Source organism: Macaca thibetana, chromosome 6, assembly GCF_024542745.1.
Source record: "Macaca thibetana thibetana isolate TM-01 chromosome 6, ASM2454274v1, whole genome shotgun sequence".
NCBI lineage: Eukaryota > Metazoa > Chordata > Mammalia > Primates > Cercopithecidae > Macaca > Macaca thibetana.
Window position 1 is genome coordinate 2,147,153 of NC_065583.1, and position 24,383 is coordinate 2,171,535.

Here is a 24,383-nt window from a genome sequence, read left to right on the forward strand (position 1 = left end):
GAATAATATATACAGTCTCATTATAACAATCCTACTTATGTTGCAACCAAGGCTATATGTAATGGTTCTAACACATGTCTGCAACCTCTGACACACCTACCAAAAGGAATCTATATTTCCAACCTTCCACTCTGGGACGTCTTAGTGCCTGTCTTGATGAGTAAAATGCAGTAGAAATGATGCCGTGTGACTTCTGCAGGTAGGTTAAAAAGGGCAATACAGCTTCCACCCAGCTCTTTCTTGAGGCATACGCGTTTGAAGTTCTGAGCTTTCATGTAAAAAGTCTTGACTTCCCTGAAGCCACAATGCTGCAGACCATGTACACAGAGAGATGTCCAAGAAACCCCTGCCATTCCAGCCCCCAGCTCCTTGGTCTCAGCACAGCAGACAGACGCGGGAGAGAGCGAGAGCCTTCAGGTGATTCCAGCCCCAGCCACCCGCTGACTGTAATCACATGCGCTCTCGAACAAGAACCAACCAGCTGAACCCAGTCCACCCCCAACTGTGGAAGATACAGCGATTGTGACGGCTGAAGTGCTGTTGCTGACTTGTTACACAGTAATAGAAGATCAGAAAAGATTTAATTTAAAACAAAACCTGTGTGAACATAAATGTATAGAAAAAGTAGAAAAGCTTCTAGAAAAATTTCCCCCAGAATCTTTACCATTACCTGTGGGAAAGGGAGAAGAACTGGGGCTGGGACGGGGGATTGGATGAGGAGGTTCAACATCTCTTTTCACATTATGTACTTTGGCATTGCCTAACTTTTTTCAACAAGCAAGTATTTCTTTTATAATAAAAAATAAATAAAAAAATGCAGCCGGAAAAAAACCAACAGAAAGATGAGAATTAATACCCAAAGCAAAAATTAATAGATTAGAAACCAAATAAAGCCCTACTCCCAAAGTAGAATTGATAAATAAGAGAGCTGGTTTGTCAAAGTTCAACCAAGTAGACAAATTTCTACTAAGTGTGATCAATATTTAGAATACACATTATAAATGAGAACAGTGAGATTTTTCAAAAGCTGTAAGAGAATACTTTCATACAACTCTAGCTTAATAGATCTGAATGAAATGGTTTCTAAAAAATTATAAATGACTTTAAAAATTGAAGACTTAGGAAACCCATAAATTGATCAAAACTATGCTAAAAGTTAAAGTGATCAAAGAACAAAGACCAAAAAAGGCATAAGGGTGAAGTGCTCACACCAGTAAGTTCTAGCAAGCCTGCACAGAAAAAATAATTCCTGATCTAATCAACTGTGGTAGAAAACAAGAAAAGGAAGGCTATTTTCAGGTTTATTTTAGTTTTATGTTTTTTTTTTTTTTTTTTTTTTTTGAGACGGAGTTTTGCTCTGTTGCCCAGAGTGGAGCGCAATGGCGCGATCTCAGCTCACTGCAGCCTCTGCCTCCCAGGTTCCAGCAATTCTTCTGCCTCAGCCTCCTGGGTAGCCGGGATTACAGGTACACACCACCATGCCCAGCTAATTTTTGTATCTTTGGTAGAGATGGGGTTTCACCATGTTGGTCAGGGTGGTCTCGACCTCCTGACCTTGTGATCTGCCCACTTCAGCCTCCCAAAGTGCTGGGATTATAGGTGTGAGCCACTGCACCCAGCCTTCTAGTTTATGAGACTAATATAATTCTGACACCGAAAGGTGGCAAAGGCAGTATAGAAAATTCAGAAGTTTCACTTACAAGCAGAGACACAAAAATTCCAAACAGTAAACATATGAAATTCAGGGGTTTACAATGATCAAGTAGGGATTATTTTAGAAATTCAGGGATAGTATTCAATAAGAAACCTATGGATTAATTCAATTATACTTATGGGTTAAAAACAGGTATGACATGTTGATAGATCCAAAAAAAGTATTTGACCACATTCAACATTCATCTCCAACAAAAACACAAAGTAGGCTGGGCACGGTGGCTCATACCTGTAATCCCAGCACTTTGGGAGGCTGAAGTGGGCAGATCACGAGGTCAGGAGTTCAAGACCAGCCTGGCCAACACAGTGAAACTCCATCTCTACTAAAAATATGAAAAATTAGCTGGGCGTGTTGACAGGCGCCTGTAATCCCAGCTACTCGGGAGGCTGAGGCAGGAGAATCACTTGAACGCGGGAGGCAGAGGTTGCAGTGAGTGGAGATTACGCCATTGCACTCCAACCTGGGCAACAGAGTGAGACTCCATCTCGAAGAAAAGAAAAAACAAAACAACAACAACAAAACACAAAGTAAACTGGAGTGGAATACCACTCTCTAAACGTGAGACATAGCATCCCTCAGACATCGGCAGCAAACATGTATACGTTATGGTAACACACTATAGGCACTGTCATTCAAGATAGCACTAGACTAGAATGCTCACCGTGTCTATTAATTAATTAAAATCTCAATGGAGTTTTTATTCTGGAATTTGACAAAATGTTCAAGTTCATCTGGCAGAATGGATGGCCCAGAAATATTTGAAACAAAACTACAGTAGAGTAGGCAGGTACTTAACTACCAGAGTCTAGAATATACTATGTGGCTCCAGTCATTAAAATAATGTGCCACTGGCATAGGAACAGAGATTCAGATTTCCAACAGAAGAGTCCAGAAATAAACGAATGCATATTATGGATATTTCACACATGATAAAAGTGGAATTTCAAATTAGTAGAAAAAATACATTACATGATGATATTGCGAAAACTGGTTAACTATTTATAAAAGAAATTTAGATTCCTACTTCACACTATGCCAAAACAAATGGCAAAAATGTGTAAAATTTACATATTTTTTACACATAAAGTGTGTAAAAAATTACCCAGGTGGAAGCAGAAGGCCTTGGCCTAGCCCTCCAGGGTCCCAGACTGTGGAGACTGGAGGGGCAGGTCTGGCCTTTTCTGGGTCAGCACAGGGTACCCAGGTAGGAGTACAAGCTCACTATCCATTGGCCAGCCTAGTTCCAGCATTCAAGGAATACTGAGGAAGTATTCCCTGTCATCCACATTGGGCTTAACTGTTGCCACCAGGCTTCCAGCCAGTGGGACAAACTTCCCCGTGTTCGATCACGTACTGGAAGGCCGGGACCCGCCGCAGAGCCTCATCCATGGAGCACCCCACAGGCAAATCAGTAGCAGTTATCTGGCAAAGGTCACCCTTGCCATCGATGATGAAGAGGCAGGGTAGGAACACCCTCATGGGTTTTCAGCACACCGTAATCCTCAGACAAGCTTCCCATCATGTCAGCAGGTGGGAGATGCGTGGGGGCCCAGGGCTCCCTACTTCTGGGGGCTGTTGATCCAACTCAGGTGGGTGAACTCAGTCCACCGAGACACCCAGCACTTCGCAGCCCAGCTTGTGGAAATCCTCGGCAAGGTCACTGAAAGCGATGTTCTCTGTGGGCCATAGAAAAGTGAAGTCCAGAGGGTACAAAAAGAGGACGACGTACTTCCCTTCGTAGCCCACAGCTTCACCTCCTGGAAGGCGCCATCCACCAGGGCAGTGGCCTTGAAGTCAGGGGCTGGCTCTCCGAGCTGCGACTGACCGGAGGCCATGACTGAAAGCTGTGGGGGTAAAGGCTGGACAGACGGACAAACACACGCGTGGACCCGCGTTCCGGCGCCCCACATTTGATTTTAAAAGTTAGGGTAATCTTTAGATAGGGAAGGACCTTCACAGCACAATACCTTAGAAGGTATAAAGGAAACACCTGCTAAATCTGGTTGCCAAAAATTAAAAATAAAAAATGTACAGGGCACACCACCCCTGAGAAACCAGAAAAAAATAATTATAACAAATAATTCTGAAGAAAGGTCAATGTGCTTAGTCGTTAATAAAGAAGCAGAGAAAGAAAACTCAAAAATGGACCAAGTATGAAAAGATGATCACAAATGCTAAACCCCCAATGGCAAATAAAACACAAAAATACTTGTAAATTCGAGATGATGAGTTGTTTTGTCCATGAGACTGAAAAAGACCAAGAATGTTTACCACATCCAGTGTCAGGAGGAAATGGGTTCTCCCACGCTGCTGGTGGGTGTATATAATGAAGACCTTTCTGGGCTGGTTTTACATTATCTAGCAAAATGTAGGCTGTATACTTTGACACAACCACCCCAAATTTATGCTAAGGAAATATATGGACAAGAGTACAGAGAACTTTAAGGATGTCTATAATATCGGTGTTTTTTTTTTTTTTTTTTCCCAGACCGAGTCTGGCTCTGTTGCCCAGACTGGAGTGCATTGTAGTGGCATGATTATAGCTCACTGCAGCCTTGATCTCCCAGGCTCAAGCAATCCTCCTGCCTCAGTCTCCAGAGTAGCTGGGATGACAGGCAGCACACCACCATGCCTGGCTAATTTTTTTTATTTTTAGTAGAGACAAGGTCTCACTATGTTGTCTGGGCTGGTCTCAAATTCCTGGGCTCCAGTGATCCTCCTACCTTGGCCTCCCGAAGCGTTGGAATTACAGGCGTGAGCCATGTGCCCAGCAATAATACTGTCACAATATGGAAACGATCTAAATTAATAAGGTACTGGTTACATAATGGTACATTAAAAAATGAAACACTACATAGTCATTTAAAATGGTTTATATCTCTTGTTATTGAGAACTGTGTAGAACATATTGTTACATTTTTAAAAATTACAAAATGATGTGCTTAAAATAATCATAGTTTGGTTTCACAAAAAAAGAAACCCTCCAAACATCTCACTCTAAAATACACAAACATATACACACACACATGCATGCACACACCTTTATTCATGTGCTGGAAGGATGTACACCACAACGTAACCCTAGATTATCTGTCTCAGAGTAATGAGAATATGTGTGACGTTTAGTGTCTTTTCAAAACTACTTCTCTGAATTCAAAAAAAGATATTTTTCAACATGCAAAGACAATCAAACTTTTTTTTTTAAAGGGAGGAGAGGTTACAAAAAAACATTGACCTGCACATGGAGGGATCAGGGAATCTTTAGGTTCATCAAACACAACACAGGAAAAAGGCTGGGAATTTTGCCAGACAGTGTAAAATAATCTTTTTTTCTTGGCAGTGGCCCAGCCACAGCTGCAGATGCCCTGAAGAGGGGGTGGAAGTGAGGAATGGGTTAGGGTGCCTATTCCCCCTCACACATTTACGGTCCCTGCCACCAGGAGTTTAGGCCCTGGCTCTGGTTACCAGCTCCCATGCAGGAAGAAAGCCCATAAGAGGGCTGTCCTTCCCACCGAGCACTCCACACCTTACTGGTTACTCTCATTAGTGCCATTTTATCAACCTGACTTCCCGAATCTCTCCTGACTCGATCTTCCTACTCCCCATCCAGCCTTGCGGGACTTCTAGACTAGACTCAAGGCTTTTTTTTTGAGAGAGTCTTGCTCTGTCGCCCAGGCTAGAGTGCAGTGGTGTGATCTCGGCTCACTGCAAGCTCCACCTCCAGGGTTCACGCCATTCTCCTGCCTCAGCCTCCCGAGTAGCCAGGAATACAGGTGCCCGCCACCACGCCCGGCTAGTTTTTTGTATTTTTTAGTAGAGACAGGGTTTCACCGGATTAGCCAGGATGGTCTCGATCTCCTGACCTCGTCATCCAACCGCCTTGGCCTCCCAAAAGTGCTGGGATTACAGGTGTGAGCCACCGCGCCCGACCTCAAGTCTTTTGCTGCATCTATTCCTGGCCACTTCTAACTCATAACCTGAGTGGCTGCTAGATTGAGCTTTCTCAAACCCAGGCATGATCATTTCAGTGTACTTCTTAAAAACCTCCAACAGCTTCCCAAAGCTCAGGATAAAGGGGGATAAAAGCTACACCCTTCAGGCCGGGCGCAGTGGCTCACACCTGTAATCCCAGCACTTTGGGAGGCCGAGGTGGGCGGATCACAAGGTCAGGAGATTGAGACCATCCTGGCTAACACGGTGAAATGCCATCTCTACTAAAAAAAACCAAACAAAACAAACAACAACAACAACAAAAAAAAAACAAAATAAATTAGTCAGGTGTGGTGGCGGGCGCCTGTAGTCCCAGCTACTTGTGAGGCTGAAGCAGGAGAATGGCGCCAACCCGGGAGGTGGAGCTTGCAGTGAGCTGAGATCGCGCCACTGCGCTCCAGCTACACCCTTCAGCACAGCACCCATGGCCTCACAACCAGGCCTAGCCTCCACTTCCACCTCAGCCATGGAGCATCCTCTGCTTCAGCCACGGAGAGCTGTCTGCCTGTTGCCACACCTGCCAAGCTTTCCAAGTGTACCTCTGGCTATGCAACTTCTTCACCCTTCCGAGACCTTCCCCACTGCTTCCCCACCTGCCCCTGGCTGGTCCTCTACCAGCGGGCTCTTTGCCATCTGCCCTTCTTTGGGTTCAGTACCTGCCTGCAGATCCTACATAAAGTCCCTGGGCTAATGAAAGTGTTCTGTCTAAAGCCAAAATTCCATTTTACCTGAGAATCCAAGTCTTCTCCTTTTAAGCAGAGATTGGCATCGAGAACATTGAGTCCCACCAGCAGACCGACAATCACCATCCCTTCTTCCTCCATCATTAAAGCCTCAGGCTCATAGAACTCGCTACAAGAGATGGACAGGACAGCGGGATGCTCAGAAACAGCTTCACCATCCCCACTCCTTCCCCACCCTGAACTGCCTTTTCAACTGTGCCCTGGAGCCAGAAGATACTGCTGTGGATTTCCTCCCTCCCTTTCATTTCCCTTCACTGCTTCAACGGCTGCTTTTTCTCCCGTCCTCTCTTCTCTTCCTGTGGCTTAGAATGGGCTCGCCCGTCCTCCTGTCTAAAGTAAACTGCTCCATGCAGACCCTGGACCCCGGTTCTCCTCATCTCCTCTTGACTCCTGTCACTCTCCCCTCCTGTGTCTCCACTGGCTCCTCGTCTGTGTTGATATGAACTACATCTCCACTTATGCCCATATAAATAGGAAATGGGATCCCACATCCAAGCATAACACTCCTCCTTCTTGTGTCCCACGGAGGAACATGTGCTGCTTTACTTCCTTGTTGACCAGTCATCGTGACCATTTGCGAGGGGGGGTCCAGCCCCTGCCTGATACTGCTCTGGTCAGCAATGACTTGCTCAGGTACCAAATCCAGTGGCATCCAGGCCACTGTGTGTGTGCGTAGGAACTTTTCTCTTAAGAATTAGTTCATTAGTAAAGTGTGGAATATGGTAATCACCCTGATTTGATCATTATGTAGTGTATACATGCACACAGTATCCCACAAATATGTATAATTTTGTATCGATTATAAAAAAATTAATTGAAAAAGAATTAGTTCATTACAACAAAATCTGTAACTCAAACTTACTCAGTGTAACTGTACTCAGAGTACGTGAAATACTGTAAATCAGTATTTGTCGTGTAAAGCTAAGTTCAATAATGAGCCATGCCTTGAAAACACTGAAAAGCTTGGGTTTTATAGGCTATGCTGTAAAATATGTTTCTCAATTACAAGAGAGCTTTAACTCTGGAAAGAGTCCTCCCTCATAAATCACCATAGTCTAGAGAAAATTCCTTTTATAATGATGTTTGCTTAGTTATAAATATCAAAAATGAACCAGTCGTAAATTTCCATAAATATTGTATACTTATTTTATTTTTTTATTTTGAGACAGAGTCTCGCTCTGTTGCCCAGGCTGGAGGTACAGTGGTGTGATATTGGCTCACTGCAACCTCTGCTTCCTGGGTTCAAGCAATCCTCCTGCCTCAGCCTCCCAAGTAGCTGGGATTATAGGCATATGCCACCATGCCCAGCTAATTTCGGATTTTTAGCAGAGATGGGGTTTTACCATGTTATCCAGGTTGTTTTTGAACTTCTGACCTCAAGTGATCAGCCTGCCTTGGCCTCCCAAAGTGCTGGGATTACAGGCATGAGCCACCACGCTTGGCTGATACACTTATTTTAATTCAAAATGATCTACAGAACTATGTTCTAATTATTATTTTTTTGAGGAGGAATCTCACTCTGTCACCCAGGCTGGAGTGCAATGGCGCAATCTTGGCTCACTGCAAATTCCGCCTCCCAGGTTCACGTGATTCTCCTGCCTCAGCCTCCTGAGTAGCTGGGATTATAGGCATGCATCACTACGCCCAGCTAATTTTTGTATTTTTAGTAGAGACACAGTTTCACCATGTTGGCCAGGCTGGTCTTGAACTCCTGACCTTGTGATCTGCCCACCTCGGCTTCCCAACGTGCTGGGTTTACAGGCGTGATCCACTGCGCTCGGCCTATTATTATTTATTTTTAGATGGAATCTTCCTCTGTCGTCCAGGCTGGAGTGCAGTGGCGCGTTGTTGGCTGTCTGCAACCTCCGCCTCCTGGGTTCAAGCGATTCTCCTGCCTCAGCCTTCTGAGTAGCTGGGGTTACAGGCACCCACCACCATGTCTGGCTAATTTTTGTATTTTTAGTAGAGACGGGATTTCACCATGTTGGCCATGGTGGTCTTAAACTCCGGAACTCAAGCAATCCACCTGCCTTGGCCTCCCAAAGTGCTGGGATTACAGGCATGAGCCACCACACCCGGCCTATGTTCTAATTATTTACCAAGCAAAAGATAAGCAAACCTAGTTGATGAAATACCTTAAGAGATGTTTATTGTCTATAAGCACTTTCAGATAATCTGCCAGTTTCTTTTGCATGAGTGCAAGATAAAGCCAAGCTCGGCCTCTTCCCACAGCTGTCCTAGAATTCAAACAGAGCATCAAACTATTGTGACATCACAACAACAAACACAGAAAAGAAACGTGAATTACCTAGGGAGATACACAGGAAACACACTCTTATAAATGCAGAGGACACTCTACAAATGGCTGTTTGGGGTTGGGGAGGGAGGCACGTGGCCTGGGCAGGCATCGAAAATGGCTCACCACACACCTTTGAGTACTATTACAAATACAGTTAGATAATGCTTTGCTTATAGTCATAAAATATCACAGGAAAATATCAGGTTAGATTTGTGTAATAGATAAACATTCTTTCAAAAGACTAATAGAGAACTTAGTGCTTGCTAAAGTGCTAAAGCTTGTAAAATCTCCAAGGGGTTAGCTCAAAGGTACAATTTTTTTTTTTCTGAGATAGTCTTGCTCTGTCGCCCAGGCTGGAGTGCAGTGGTGCAATCTCAGCTCACTGCAACCTCCACCTCTTGGGTTCAAGCAATTCTCGTGGCTCAGCCCCCCGAGCAGCTGGGATTAAGGCACGTGTCACCACGCCTGGCTAATTTTTGTGTTTTCAGTAGAGACAGGGCTTTGTCATGTTAGCCAGGCTGGTCTCAAATTCCTGGCCTTAAGTGATCAGACTGCCTTGGCCTCCCAAAGTGCTGGGATTACAGGCATGAGCCACTGCACCTGGCCTTAAAGGTACAATTTTATGTTTTATTATTGTGGTAAAATACACAGAACATAAAATTTACCATCTTAACCATTTTTAATCTTACAGTTAAGTAGTGTTAAGTACATTCACAATGTTGTGGAACCAATTTTTTTTTTTTTTTTCGAGATGGAGTCTCACTCTGTCACCCAGGTTGGAGTGCAGTGGCACAATCCTGGCTCACCATTGTGATCTCAGCTCATTGCATCCTCTACCTCAAGGGATCAAGCAATTCTCCTGCCTTAGCCTCCCGAGTAGCTAGGATTACAGGCACCTGCCACCACGCCCAGCTAATTCTTGTATTTTTAGTAGAGATGGGGTTTCTACCATCTACCATGTTGGCCAGGCTAGTCTCGAACGCCTGACCTCAAGTGATCCGCCCACCTTGGCCTCCCAAAGTGCTGGGATTACAGGCGCGAGGCACTGCGCCCAGCCCCAGTCTTGAAGGTGTAATTTTTCTGTATTCTAGCATTATCTCCAGAGAAGCAGAAAAGAAAGAAGAGGAAAAAAAAAGAAAAGAAAGAAAGAACAGGCCTGCATTAAACATTAAAAGAATAAAGGCTTCTCAAGTGCTGCTTGGTGAGACTGTAAACTTTACAACTTCCTTTTTTTTTGGAGATAGGGTCTTGCTCAGTCGTCCGTGCTGCTGAGCAATGGCATGATCATGGCTCCCTGCAGCCTGGAACTCCCAGGCTCAAGTGATAATCCTGTGTCAAGCCTCTGGAGTAGCTGAGACACGTGCTACCACACCCAACTAATGTTTTTTTTTTTTTTTTTTGGAGAGATGGGGTTTTGCCATGTTGTCCAGGCTGGTTTCAAACTCCTGGGCTCAAGCATTCTTCCCGCCTCAGCCTCTCAAAGTGTTGGGATTACAGGCGTGAGTCACTGTGCCTGGTCAACTGTACAACTTTCTAGTGGCAATTTGATGACAACAGGTTACCAAAATTCTACATTTAGTAATACATCCTAGAGAAATAACTGAAGATGGACACAAAGATGTATGTTTCGGGGCGGTCACCACATCATTATCACGGTTTGTGGTAACAAGAATTTGAAGACAGCCACAAGGGGGGTTAAACAAAATTAGATATACAACAGAATACGACTTGGCCATTTAAAAAATGATATTGTAGGCCAGGCGCGGTGGCTCATGCGTGTAATCCCAGCACTTTGGGAGGCCGAGGGAGGTGGATCACCTGAGGTCAAGAGTTTGAGACTAGCCTGGCCAATATGGTAAAAGTCCATCTCAACAAAAAATGCAAAACATAGCTGGGGGTGGTGGCTCATGCCTGTAATCCCAGCTACTCAGGAAGCTGAGGCACGAGAATCACTTGAACCCGGGAGGTAAAGGCTGCAGTGGGCCGAGACTGCACCACTGCACTCCAGCCTGGCAGATAGTGAGACTCTGTCTCAAAAAAAAAAAAAAAAAAAAAAAAAAAAAGAAACCTAGAAAGTATTAAAAGGCATATACTTGTCTCCTTGTCCTCCACCTCCCCACCCGCCTTCCCTATACATTAATATAGTGTCCTTTAAGTTCATTTCCAAAACATGTCTCTACACATGAAAACTAGTACCAAATATATTCTCTCCCTTTTTACAAAAAAATTTAACGTTTTACATGTAGTTCTCAACCTACTTATTTTGCTGAGTATCTGTCATCTTGAAAATCTTTCCATATCAGTACACAGAGGACTTCACTTTTTTTTTTTTTTTTACAGCTTTAGTGTGTCACTGTTGGACAGCACCATAATTTATTTAGCTGGGTTAAAAAAAACTAGGGTGGTTCTAATCTCCTGTTAGAAATAACAACTGCAATAGATTATTCTGTACATGTGTCATTTTCATGTGTTACATGCGTAGGATAAAATGCACATAAGTGGAATTGCTGGGTCAAAGTGCAGATGATTTTTTTTTTGAGATAGAGTCTCACTCTGCCATCCAGGCAAGAGTGCAGTGGCGTGATCTCTGCTCACTGCAACCTCCGCCTCCTGGGTTCAGGCCATTCTCCTGCCTCAGCCTATAGTTCCAGCTATTTGGGAGGCCAAGGTGGCAGGATCACTTGAGCCTGGGAGGTGAAGGTTGCAGTGAGCTAAGAGACTGCACTACCACTGCACTCCAGCCTGGGTGACAGAGAGACTCTGTCTAAAAAAAAAAAAAAAAAAAAGCCGGGCACAGTGATTCACGCCTGTAATCCCAGCACTTTGGGAGGCTGAGGCAGATGGATCACCTGAGGTCAGGTGCTGGAGACCAGCCTGGCCAACATGGTGAAACCCCATCTCTACTAAAAATACAAAAATTAGCTCGGCCTGGTGGCAGGAACCTGTAACCTAAGCTACTTGGGAGGCAGAGGCAGTAGAATCGCTTGAACCCAGGGGGCGGAGGTTGCAGTGAGCTGAGATTGCACCACTGCACTCCAGCCTGGGCAACAAGAGTGAAACTCTATCTCCAAAAAAAAAAAAAAAAAAAAAAAAGAAACCATCAGGACACTGTGTAGGTGCTTTACTCTTGAGAGAGTGAGCGAGCTGGGCAGGAAGGGTATGAGAAATTGTACCATATGAAGAACAACTGAAGAAGCATGGCAGTAGACTTGAGAGGCTCATGAAAAAGGTCATTAAGGCCAAGCGTGATGGCTCACACCTGTAATCCCAGCACTTTGGGAGACCAAGGTGGGTGGATTACCTGTGGTCAGGAGTTTGAGACTAGCCTGGCTAACATGGCGAAATCCCGTCTCTACAAAAAGTACAAAAATTAGCCGGGTGTGGTGGCACGCACCTGTAGTCCCAGCTACTCAGGAGGCTGAGGCATGAGAATCGCTTGAACCTAGGAAGCGGAGGTTGCAGTGAGCTGAGATTGCGCCACTGCAACTCCAGCCGGGGCAAGAGTGAGACTCCTCAAAAAAAAAAAAAAAAAAAAAAAGTCATCAAATAAACATTTGAAAGGTTGGCAGGTGCAAAAGGCAGCAATGGAGTTTCATGGGATTTAGAGGGTTTCAGGGCCTAACAGACCCGTGTCTTCTTCCCGCTCCATCACTCACCTGCTGAGGCACCTCAGGCAAGTTACTTAACCACTCTAATCAGTTCCCACACTTGTAGACGAGGACACTAACAGCTATCCTAGAGGACAGCTGAGGAGGATTAAATGAGATAATGAAAAGGAATGTTCTCAGCACAATGCCTGTCACAGAGCAGGCCCTGAGGGCAGTGACTCTTACTATTCTCTGAAAATGGAATAGGCTGGCTCCCTAGGAGAAGGGTCAAATAAACGCTGAACAGTCCAGTCCCGTCTGGGAAACTGTGCAGAGGGCTCTTTTGCATTGGCTCAAGGATCCCTAAGACCCTTTCTAGATGCCACATTCCATGAAGATGACTTATTTGTGTTCTGGCCTGTTTTTGATTTTGAGCCTAAGCATAGCGATCCCAAGGACAAATCCAGACATGGCAAGTAATTTGTTAGTCCTACTCTAACAAATTACAAATGTCCCTTGGCCTGGAGTCTACAATCTGGCCCAAAATGTATTATTCAGAAAACTGCCCACCTGTATCTGAAGCAGTGATTCCAGGAGTGTATCAGTAGTTCCTTTTCCTCCTGAGTGCCCTTTGGTTGACAACACCTTTTCAACCTATTTGGCTTGTGTGGCAAGCAGGAATCACTGTCCCCATTTTAAAGAAAAGGAAACTGAGGCTCAGAGAGAGTCAAATCCTGCTCGAGATCATGTGGATAATGAGCAGCAGAGCTCTTTCCAATTAGAAAGGGCTTCATCAGCAAGGAATAGAGAAATGAGTAAATACGAGGGAGTTTTTAAAATCATCAAATCGGCATAACTACTTCTCACTCACTTTAATTCTGGAAGATTTCTGACACTAGTCGCTATATCTGACGCTTCTGGACAAAGTTTCTCCACCAGCTCCAAAGGACCGAAGAAAGATTTATTTTGGCCAATAAAACTCTTCTTAACTAAAAGGAAAAACAAAAGTGTTATTCATAAGAACGGGTTGCAAAATTTCTTCAGGGACCCACAGCCTCTCCCCCAAAAGCCAAGTGAAAGTGAAAGCTGCTAAACTTCACTGCTTAATCCTTTTTTTTTTTTGAGATGGAGTCTTGCTAGACTATCGCCCAGGCTAGAGTGCAGTGGGCGATCCCAGCTCACTACAGCCTCTGCCTCCCGGGTTCAAGCAATTCTCTGCCTCAGCCTCCTGAGTAGCTGGGATTACAGGTGCCCACCACAACACCAGGCTAATTTTTTGTATTTTTAGTAGAGACGGGGTTTCACCATGTTGGCTAGGCTGGTCTCCATCTCCTGACCTCGTGATCCGCCCGCCTCGGCCTCCCAAAGTGCTGGGATTACAGGCGTGAGCCACGGCGCCCGGCCTCATCTAACACTATTAAAGAAACCTGGCTACTAGAAAATTTAAAACTGCCTATGTAGCTTGCATGATATTTCTATTGTCCAGCGCTGCTCTAGAACGTCGCTTCTGAGGACAGGAGCCTTGTCTGCTCTGTCCACTGCTGGCATTTCGGCACCTAGAAGGATGTCTGGCACTGATGAGAAAATGCTGAGCAAACACCCAGCCCGAACTTCCACGCTCCCAAACGCCCCCTCAGGCTCACCTTTCAGCCCGTGTTTGAGGCAGTGCTCCATCACCACAAAGAACTGCTGCAAGGGCGCATGCTCCGCATCCAGGCTGCGGCCCAGGCTCAGAGCCGACTGCAGCAAGACCTTGATGCTGAGTTTCATCATGTGCATCAGGTTGGCACGCTCCTCCATCATCTGGCACTTAGACGCTGTGGGGCAGGCGCAGGGATAGCTTCGTTAGTGGACTGAGTGTGGGCAGGTCAGACTCCGGGCCACGGTGAGAAGACGGGTCCGACAAGAGGCCAGGCAGTCTGCTTAGGGAACGGACGTGCTGGCGGGCGGATAACCGGGCTTCGCAGGTAAGTAGTCCCTGATCCCTAGAGGCCACAGCCCGCCAGCTGGACAGCGGGGCCTCGGGTCAGAAGAGCCACTCGGCCTCCTGCTCCAGAGGCCTCTCCCAGGCGGCTCCGCGCGTTGCTACGGCGACGGCTCTAGCAAGACTCGCCGCGTTTGGCTGCTCCCGCAACCTCGGTTCCGTTTTCGACCAATGGAAGGGCACTACCTACAGGAAGCCCTGCCCCAAGCTCTTTAGAAGGCGTGCTGTTAAAGCGTCCCGCCCCCAGACATTCCTATTGGGCGAGTCCAGCTCAAGGCCACGCCTACGGAGCTAGTGGGCGCCATTTTGCATCCTCTGGCCCGCACGGGGGCGGATGCACACCCCGCCCGGAAAGCTTTTCCAGCCTTCTCTCTTGCCCGATAGTGCCAGCCGGGTGCTTGCAGGGAAGCATCTTCCCCCCAGTTCCAGGCTCAAATTGTTGCCAATCTTTCGTCCGCTAGTAGTGGACAATTTTAGGTTTTACGCACACTTCCCTTGGAGTCAAATGAATTCAGAGAATTCCATTTCAACTCCCATTACCTTGTCGCACTGTTTTGAGGGTATAATAAAGACTGCAATTATCATCAGATATTTATATGTGCAGGCCAAACGTTCTCTTAAACCCAGTAAGCCGGTATCCTAGAAACGAAAAGTTTAGATCCCAAAGTAAGAGTCCTGGCAGGAAAACCCCGCTCGAAATATTTACCAATGGGATTGGGGGCGGGGGATCGTATTGTTTTTGGTTTGCAGTTGTCCAATTACTACTGAGGTTAAATAACGTCTCTTTATTGTCTCCTATTTCTTCTGTGAATTGCTTGCCTTAGTGTTACTGACCTGCATATTTTGGATATTAATCCTTTGTTTACCTGTTTTATTTCACCAGCATTGATTAATATGGACAATTAAAGAGCATATTTATACGTACTATATTTTTATAGTTAACTGCAGTTAAATCTAAAAGAACGATAATATTATGGCCGTGAACTTGTACTAAAGGTCTTAAATATTGAGACATCCTGGGACTAAAAATTCAAAATTATCTCAGCAAAACCCAAGAAGGTAGGGGGAGAGCTCACGGGCAAGAAGAAACAGCCTAAGCATTTCACCTTGGTTATGGAGAGGGTTAAAAGTGGGTTAAGTAAAGCATTTGGTTGGGCGCGGTATAATTTTTTTTTTTTTTTTTTTTTGAGATGGAGTTTCACTCTTGTTGCCCAAGCCGGAGTGCAATGGCGCGATCTCGGCTCACTGCAACCTTCGCCTCCTGAACTCAAGCGATTCTCTTGCTTTAGCCTCCCGAGTAGCTGGGATTACGCCCGGCTAATTTTGTATTTTTAGTAGAGACGGGGTTTCTTCATGTCGGTCAGGCTGGTCTTGAACTCCCAACCTCAGGTGATCCGCCCGCCTCGGTGTTCCAAAGTGCTAAGATTACAGGCGCGAGCCACCGCGTCAGGCCAGTATAATTATTCTTATACTTCGAGAGAAGCCTATGTATAATTTATAAATTTTAAAACTTTAATGGATGATTGGCAAAGGAAATAAAAGTTGTAAAACTTCATCAAGAGAAGGGAGAAACTCTGAAGAGAGCAATAACCATAAAAGCAATTTGTAAAGATCTATCCTTAAAGACACGAAGCCCAGTTCTATAATCTAGTGGTCTTGAAATTGGAATACATATACAGCAGTCTTGCCAAAGCTAGGTATGCCCAGATGTTTTAAGGAACTCAATTTCCAGATTTTCAAGTTTCACAGGCACTCTTTCTCCTCCCTCTAAAGAAGGCCAACTCACTCCATAACCTGTCTTCCTCTTGATACAGTGACCTGGGGTGCACTAGGTTCCACACACTGAATGGAGGGGGAGTCGCCCTTGATGATTAAGTAACCGAAAACGTGAAGACTGATCTTTTACTGCTCTATGGTATTTAGTTAAGCTTGGGCTTGGGGCAGAGGGGTGGTCTCTAACCCTCTGCTTGGGTATCCTGAATTTAGAAAGTTAAATTTTTCTCCCCACAAATCTATGTAATTATGTTCAACCAGTTGCTATCCACAACCCTAAGATGTGCCATTAGCTTGATGGCCATTTTCCATAAATTAAACGAGCCCAAACTGCAGCTAAGTTTTTGATGAAAATGGATTTGAAATACATGATAAACTAAAAGTATTTTTGTCAAAAAGTATTGTATTGGCAAAGGTGAATGAAATAAGCAATATTCAGATGTCTGCAACCATTCTGAGTATTCTGGGTTAAACAAAGTGCCTAAGTGAAAGAATAAGAAGTGAAATGATCCCTTGATAAGTCTTTTTTTTTTTTTTTTTGAGACGGACTTTTGCTTTTGTTGCCTAGGATAGAGTGCAATGGTGCGATCTTGGCTCACTGCAACCTCCGCCTCCTGGGTTCAAGAGATTCTTCTGCCTCAGCCTCCCCAGTAGCTAGGATTACAGGCACCCGCCACCATGCCCGGCTAATTTTTTGTATTTTTAGTAGAGACAGGGTTTCACTATGTTGGCCAGGGTGGTCTTGAACTCCTGACCTCAGGCGATCCACCCACCTCAGCCTCCCAAAGTGCTAGGATTACAGGCGTGAGCCACCATGCCCGACTCACACTTGATAAGTCTTGGTAAAATTTTTTTTTTGGTAACTCCCAAAAGTTGAGAAATTTCCTTAATATGATTAGGCTGCAGGTCAGGTAATTTTCAGTTATTTGCTTTGAATGAAAATAAGGGAACAAAAAATAATTTTTGGCATTAGATCAGTGTGATTTGGGGCATATAACTTGGAAAGAGTTCAGAGATGACCAACATTACTAAAACAAACAAACAAAAAACAGGACTAAAACTGATGCTGAATTCTATCACACTTTAGCAGTAAATCATATGTATTTGTCTACAGATATATGCTAATAACAAAAACCAACACCATTCATCTCATTAAGAGATGCAATTCATTGGCTGGGCCCGGTGGCTCATGCCTGTAATCCCAGCACTTTGGGAGGCTGAGGCAGGTGGATCACAAGGTCAGGAGTTCGAGATCAGCCTGGCCAACATGGTAAAAACCCCGTCTCTACTAAAAATACAAAAATTAGCTGGGCGTGCTGGCACACACCTGTAGTCCCAGCTACTGGGGAGGCTGAGGTGGGAGAATCGCTTGAACCCAGGAGGCGTAGCTTGCAGTGAGCCGAGATTGCACTACTGCACTCCAGGCTGGGCAACAGAATGAGACCCTGTCTCAAAAAAAAAAATGCAATTCAAGAAAAACTTATGTGTAATTTTTTATAAAAATTGTATTTATGTTCCTGTTACCAATGTAGCATTACTAATAAACTTAATTCACTCCAGAAAAAAATTTTTTATACACTTAGAGCTTTAGTCATAATAAAAATTTATTAAACTTTAACTTATTTACATACTTTTTGCTGAGACCTATAGGATGACCAATAACACTTTTAAAAACATACAAATCTATTACATTAATTCTATGGCAGAAGTGGAATGGAAATTCAAGTTCAATGAATAAAAGAAAAATGTAAAATTTTCAAATATTAAATAACTTCCTATTTTAAAGATGGATGGTGGTAATTATCAATTCATTAAGGTATTTACATACCACTTGATACATTTCAAAACACAATGTAACAGTTTTATTTTAAAAAGTCAATATTTACACTATGCCAGAAAATGAATTCTGAGCAACTTTGAAATATGATGAAGAATCTTATACGTTAATTTTAAAAGTTGGAGTTTTCAGCTGAGAGCAGTGTCTCATGCCTGTAATCCCAGCACTTCGGGAGGCCAAGCCGGGCATATCACTTGAGGCGGGCAGGTCACTTGAGGTCAGGAGTTCGAGACCAGCCTGGCCAATGTGGTGAAACCCCGTCTCTACTAAAAATACAAAAAATTATCTGGGCATGGTGGTGCATGCTTGTAGTCCCAGCTACTTGGGAGGCTGAGGCAGAAAAATCGCTTGAACCTGGGAGGCAGAGGTTGCAGTGAACCGAGATCGCGCCATTGCACTCCAGCCTGGGTGACAAGAGTGAAACTCTGGCTCAAAAAAAAAAAAAAAAAAAAAAGAAGAAGAAGAAGAAGAAAAAAGGCAGTTTTCTTAGGGGGTTACATGAGCAAAAACTGTTAAGACCAGTGTTCCAGGCAATCAGCGCTGAGTGGTGCTGTCTCTGGAAGTGGTGCTGGCAGTGTTTTGCCATCTCATGCATCCTCTACTGTGGGTGACCTGTTCCCATTAGTACTCAAGTTAGAGGCATGGAAAATTAAACCTGGAACGATCTTTTAGCGGTTCCATCTCTCAGTTGTACTGGCTTTATGACCTTGGTCAAACCATTCACATTTCTAAGTTTCATTAATAATAGTTCAACATGACACACAGAATATCACGAAGTTCTACACCTACTGAATTGCTAAATAAATTGCTAGGCCAGTCTCTTGACTGGCAATAAGTGACAAGCCCATTGCTTGCCTGGGCTCAAGCAATCCTCTCTCATTGGCCTTTCAAAGTAGTGGGATTACAGGCGTGAGCCACCTGCACCCCGCCAGCATGTTAATTCTTAAAACACGCATGGTTGTTGCTCATCCTTTAGGAAGCATTTCTCTGAAAAGCAAGATGTATTCCTTGTGGGTACATCCTGTTGTTTGTGTGGAAACAGCCAGTGTTGAGAGAGGAAAGCACATGTGTGATGTGCAGAAAAGCTCAAAGATACAATAGTACTGGGGAAAATTTCTGGGAAGGAGGATTTAGTATTTGCCCTTTTTTTTTGAGACAGTTTCACTCTTGTTGCCCAGGCTGGAGCGCAATGGCGCGATCTTGGCTCACTACAACTTCTGCCTCTGGGTTTCAAGCAATTTTCCTGCCTCAGTCTCTCGAGTAGCTAGGATTACAGGTGTGTGCCACCATGCCCATCTAATTTTTGTATTTTTAGTAGAGATGGGGTTTCACCATGTTGGCCAGGCTGGTCTCGAACTCCTGACCTCAAGTGATCCACCCGCCTTGGCCTCCCAAAGTGCTGGGATTACAGGCATGAGCTACCATGCCTGTCCAAACGTGCTTTTGTATGGTTTGATTTTTAAAAATCATGTTCACTTATTACCTTAAAATCCCCCAGAACCAAACAGGACACCTATGGACAATGCAATCACATACCAGACCCCACATGGGACAACCTTTTTTTTTTTTGAGACGGAGTTTCACTCTTGTTGCTCAGGCTGGAGTGCAATGGCGCGATCTTGGCTCACTGCAACCTCCACCTCCCAGGTTCAAGAGATTCTCCTGCCTCAGCCTCCTGAGTAGCTGGGATTACAGGCATGCGCCACCACACCTGGCTAATTTTGTATTTTTAGTAGACATGGGGTTTCTCCATGTTGGTCAGGCTGGTCTCAAACTCCCGACCTCAGGTGATCCACCCACCTCGGCCTCCCAAAGTGCTGGTATTATAGGCGTGAGATACTGTGCCTGACCGGGACATTTTAAAACAAGTATTCAAAACATTCTGCAGCATTTCCTTTAGCTTCTACCATTGAAAAAATATTAGCCAGCACGAGTGCTGCTCACATTTAATCTCTGCTCCTAAACTGCTCCCTCTGAAAGTCCTGCCTGTCCACAGTGCTTGTGTAGGCAGATCAGTGGGGAAAGAGACCATGAGTCAGCCTTGGGCCTGGGCCTGGCTGAAGTGGTGTCACTGTCTTTTTCCCAACCTGTTTTTCTTGTGTCACTGCAGAGCATACCGCCCTTGGCCCATTTCCTTTCCCCACCTCTGCTCCTGTCCTACCTGATGGCTTCAAATCCTGGTGACCTTCAGGACCAGCCACATGGCTCTACCCAGCAGTTCCCCAGATTTCATCTCTTTTTAAGCCATGGTCACCATTTTTGCTGGAGTGAGTGGCAGTTATTAATACTTTCCTTAAATCGAGTTAATTATTATTATTTTTTGAGACAGTCTTGCAGTGGAATGGTCTCGGCTCACTGCAAACTCCGCCTCCCAGGTTCAAGCAATTCTCCTGTCTCAGCTTCCTGAGTAACTGGGGTCACAGGTGCGCACCACCACGCCCGGCTAATTTTTGTATTTTTTTTTAGTAGAGATGGGGTTTCACCATGTTGGCCAGGTTGGTCTCAAACTCCTGACCTCAGGTGATCCACCTGCCTTCGCCTCCCAAAATGCTAGGATTACAGGCGTGAGCCACCATGCCTGGCCTAGTTTTTAAAAATCCATATGGGGTATATATATTGACATTTTGCAGTTGGTGAAGTTACTTCTCTTTAATTCAGTTTACCTCTTTATAAAACAGGGATAATAATGGTACTCATCAGCCTGTGCCATCTGCATAATTTACAAGGCTCAGTGCAAAATTCCTGGCCTGGAGCAGAGCGCAGAAGTCAGACTCCCCCTTACTACAGCCCTAATGGATTGCAACTCCCCTGCAGGGACGGGACGGGTGAGAGGCCCTGCCCACTTGCCTGCCTAATGTGCTGTGGTACCTGCCACCCTGCCCTGAGATTCAAAGGGTGCAATCCCGATGCTGCCTGGGCAAGAGTGGGATCAGGGAGGCTAGGGAGAAGCCCCAGGGCAGCTCTAGGGGGCCAGGGCAGCTGAGAACCTGTCCCATTGGCCTTCATTTAAAAAACACAAATTCAAAGATAAAATTAAGAATTTCAAGCATGGGATACTTCTGAGTGCCTGGCCCTTTCCACCGGAGTGATCAAAGCCTGCATTGACCGTACACCCATGAAGCTAGTCCTGCTATCTCATAGGGTTGTTGTGAGGACTAAATGAATACTTGTACAGATTTAGGACTAATGCCTGGCACCTTTGAAGGACAATATAAGTGTTGGCTATTGTTTATATCACTTCCATAGATGGAAAACAGGTATTTTTCAAATATGCATTTGTTCAGCAAACACTTACTATTCTGTACCAGGTACTGACACATTTATCTTTTTGTTTCCTTGATTCTGCATTAAAGGAAAGAAATTCTGGCTGGGCGCGGTGGCTTATGCCTGTAATCCCAGCACTTTGGGAGGCCGAGACGGATGGATCACGAGGTCAGGAGATCGAGACCATCCTGGCTAACACGGTTAAACCCCGTCTCTACTAAAATACAAAAAAAATTAGCTGGGCGCAGTGGTGGGCGCCTGTAGTCCCAGCTACTCAGGAGGCTGAGGCAGGAGAATGGCGTGAACCTGGGAGGTGGAGCTTACAGTGAGCCGAGATCGCGCCACTGCACTCCAGCCTGGGCAACAGAGCGAGACTCCGTCTCAAAAAAAAAAAAAAGGAAAGAAATTCTATCAGGGAAGAACTAACATTTATTATTTGCTTACTCCTGCCACGAAATATCTAAGAGGCCTCCAGGGGATGCCATGCCTTGACTTTCAGTATTGACTGTCAATGAGTATGCAATTCAGCATCCACTGATGTGTGGAAATCTCCGGAAAAGGTGTCAAGCTAGAGGGAAGTAGATTTCCGGGCTGCACAGGCTCGCATCACCCTCTAATACTACTTTCCACTGCCAGGATCTCAAAACCAGTCAGCCTTTCAACTTTACTCATTAATCATTCTTTTTTTTTTTTTTTTTTTTTTTTTTTTTTTGAGACCGAGTCTGGCTCTGTGGCCCAGGCTGGAGTGCAGTGGCGCGATCTCAGCTCACTGCAAGCTCCAGCTCCCGGGTTCACGCCATTCTCCTGCCTCAGCCTCCTGAGTAGCTGGCGCTACAGGCGCCTGCCACCACGCCCGGCTAATTTTTTGTATTTTTAGTAGAGATGGGGTTTCACCTTGTTAGCCAGGATGGTCTCGATCTCCCGACCTCATGATCCGCCCGTCTCGGCCTCCCAAAGTGCTGGGATTACAGGCTTGAGCCACCGCGCCCGGCCTATTAATCATTCTTGACCACTGCAAATCTCACAATTCACTACCTGGGGTCAGTGCGTCTACAGCAAAGGTACCAGTGGATGGGGAGGAATCAGGAGGCCTTAAGGGTGTGCTATGATGCTCCTTGGAAGGCACCACCACCTTTCCTCAGCTCTGTCCCAGCATTTTCTATGAAGTTGGCGATGTTCTATGCTGTGCTCTCTCATACAGTAGCCACTGGCTACACACAGGCTACTGAGCACTTAAAACGTGGCCGCTGTAATCGAGGAACTCACTTTTGTTTTTGTTTTTTTTTTGAGACGGAGTCTCGCTCTGTCACGCAGGCTGGAGTGCAGTGGCGCGATCTCGGCTCACTGCAACCTCCGCCTCCCGGGTTCAAGCGATTCTCCTGCCTCAGCCTCCTGAGTAACTGCGACTACAGGTGCATGCCACCTCGCCCAGCCAATTTTTTGTATTTTTAGTAGAGACGGGGTTTCACCGTGTTGGCCAAGATGGTCTCGATCTCTTCACCTCGTGATCCACCCGCCTCGGCCTCCCAAAGTGCTAGGATTACAGGCGTGAACCACCGCTCCCGGCCGAGGAACTCAATTTTTAATTCAATTTAAAAGTACTCAATTTCAATTTGATTCAGTTAGAAATTGAGGAATTCGGCTGCGGGCGGTGGCTCAAGCCTGTAGTCCCAGCATTTTGGGAGGCCGAGGCAGGTGTATCACCAAGTCAGGAGTTCAAGACCAGCCTTGCCAAGGTGGTGAAACCCCGTTTCTACCAAAAATACGGGGCCGGGAGGTGGCTCACGCCGAGCATGGTGGTGGGCGCCTGTAGTCCCAGCTACTCGGGAGGCTGAGGCGGGAGCACAGCTTGAACCCAGGAGGCAGGGGTTGCAGTGAGCCGAGATCACACCACTGCACTCCAGCCTGGGCGACAGAGCAAGACTCGGTCTCAAAAAATAAATAAAAACAAAAAAGAAAAACACACACAAACATACGCGTGCTGCTGTATTGGATAGCACAGCTCTGGATGTCTGGCGTTGGAGGGCTAAGTTAAAATCTTACTATCACTGATATGCTGGCACTTTATTCATTACAAGGGCTGAAAAGTCTTTCAGAGATCATCCGGTGACTTTAAAATCCCCATCTCACAGGCAGGGGTGAGCGGAGGCGCCGCTGGTCCGCTGCGCGCAGGGCCCACGCCCTCCCGACACCCGCCAGCGCTCCACTCCCGCACTGAGCGGCTGAAAAGCAGAACCGTGCTGGCTCCGTGCCGTGGGTGGAGTTACTACAGAGTTTCGAAGCCCGGACGCGCACACGTCCTTCACCTAGTTAGTGGGAAAGCGCAGAGGCGCGGGAGCGGGAGCGCGCTCAGGCACGCGGGGCCGCGGGGGGCGGTCTCGGCTGGGCCGCCGGAGTAGAGACCCACGCGCAGCCAGGCGCCGTCCGCCGGCCAACAGCTCGCGTAACCTCCCCGACCGGCCGGCGCCCTCCCAGCCCGGCCCCCACCGCGCCCGCGCCAGCGGCCAGCGGGGACACGCGGGTCCGCCGCGGGACAGACCCGGCCCGAGCCTACCTGCGCGCGCCGTGCCGTCCCCGCTGTCCCCGCCGCCCAGCCCCGCGGCCGCGCGCAGCGCGCTCCCGCAGCTCGCCGACAGGTTCCCGGTGGCCCTGCGTGCCAGGGTCAGGATGGGCGCCGACCAGCCCTCCGCCGCCCGCGGCCTCGTTGCGCTCCGCAGGTCGCCCGGGCCGGGCAGCTGGCTTCGGTCCACGATCTCAAACTCTTCTCCCGGCTCCAGCTCTGACCCAGGCCCCGGCCCCAGCCCCGGCTCCAGCTCCCGCCCAGCAGTGCAGCCGCCTTCCCCGTCGGCCATCTTCACCCTGTCACGTGACCCAGCGGGGTGGGCGCGGCCGGGCACCGCCTTTCCCTTCGGTAGGCGAGATTTTTCTTCCTCTTCACCGCCCGCCTCGCCTTCCTGCAGCTTCGAAAGGTTCGGGAAGGTCCAATAACATAAAAACTGCGTATTCCCTGCCGCCGGCAGGACGTGTTCGCGGGGAAGTTCCTCTTGAACTTTCTCCCAGGACCGTTGTGCCCCCTGCGGCGCTTCGCGGGGTCCCGTGGCCGTCATTTTCTTTGTGACACCATTTCCTCTTTTAAATTTTCATTTCATGTTCTGTGTTTTCCACTTCGTCATTTTTCTGCAGCACTCATCA

General features: G+C 46.4%; 1 protein-coding gene and 1 pseudogene across 2 annotated transcripts in view; both read right to left on the reverse strand.

Moving 5' to 3' along the window:
* RUFY1 (RUN and FYVE domain containing 1) overlaps positions 1-24,063 on the reverse strand; it is a 65,958-nt gene extending 41,895 nt beyond the window's left edge. The window contains exons 1-5 of one of the 2 annotated variants that reach the window (XM_050794176.1): positions 23,746-24,063; positions 13,977-14,150; positions 13,205-13,322; positions 8,583-8,684; positions 6,433-6,556 (exon numbers count right to left, since the gene is read on the reverse strand). In XM_050794176.1, coding sequence (XP_050650133.1) covers positions 6,433-6,556; positions 8,583-8,684; positions 13,205-13,322; positions 13,977-14,150; positions 23,746-24,043 — 816 coding nt within the window. In that variant the 5' untranslated portion in view covers positions 24,044-24,063. The remainder of the gene's footprint in view (positions 1-6,432; positions 6,557-8,582; positions 8,685-13,204; positions 13,323-13,976; positions 14,151-23,745) is intronic. The other variant, XM_050794177.1, reaches the window with a different exon arrangement.
* Positions 408-4,889, reverse strand: LOC126956927 (peroxiredoxin-2-like; annotated as a pseudogene).
* Positions 24,064-24,383: the final 320 nt, after the last annotated feature.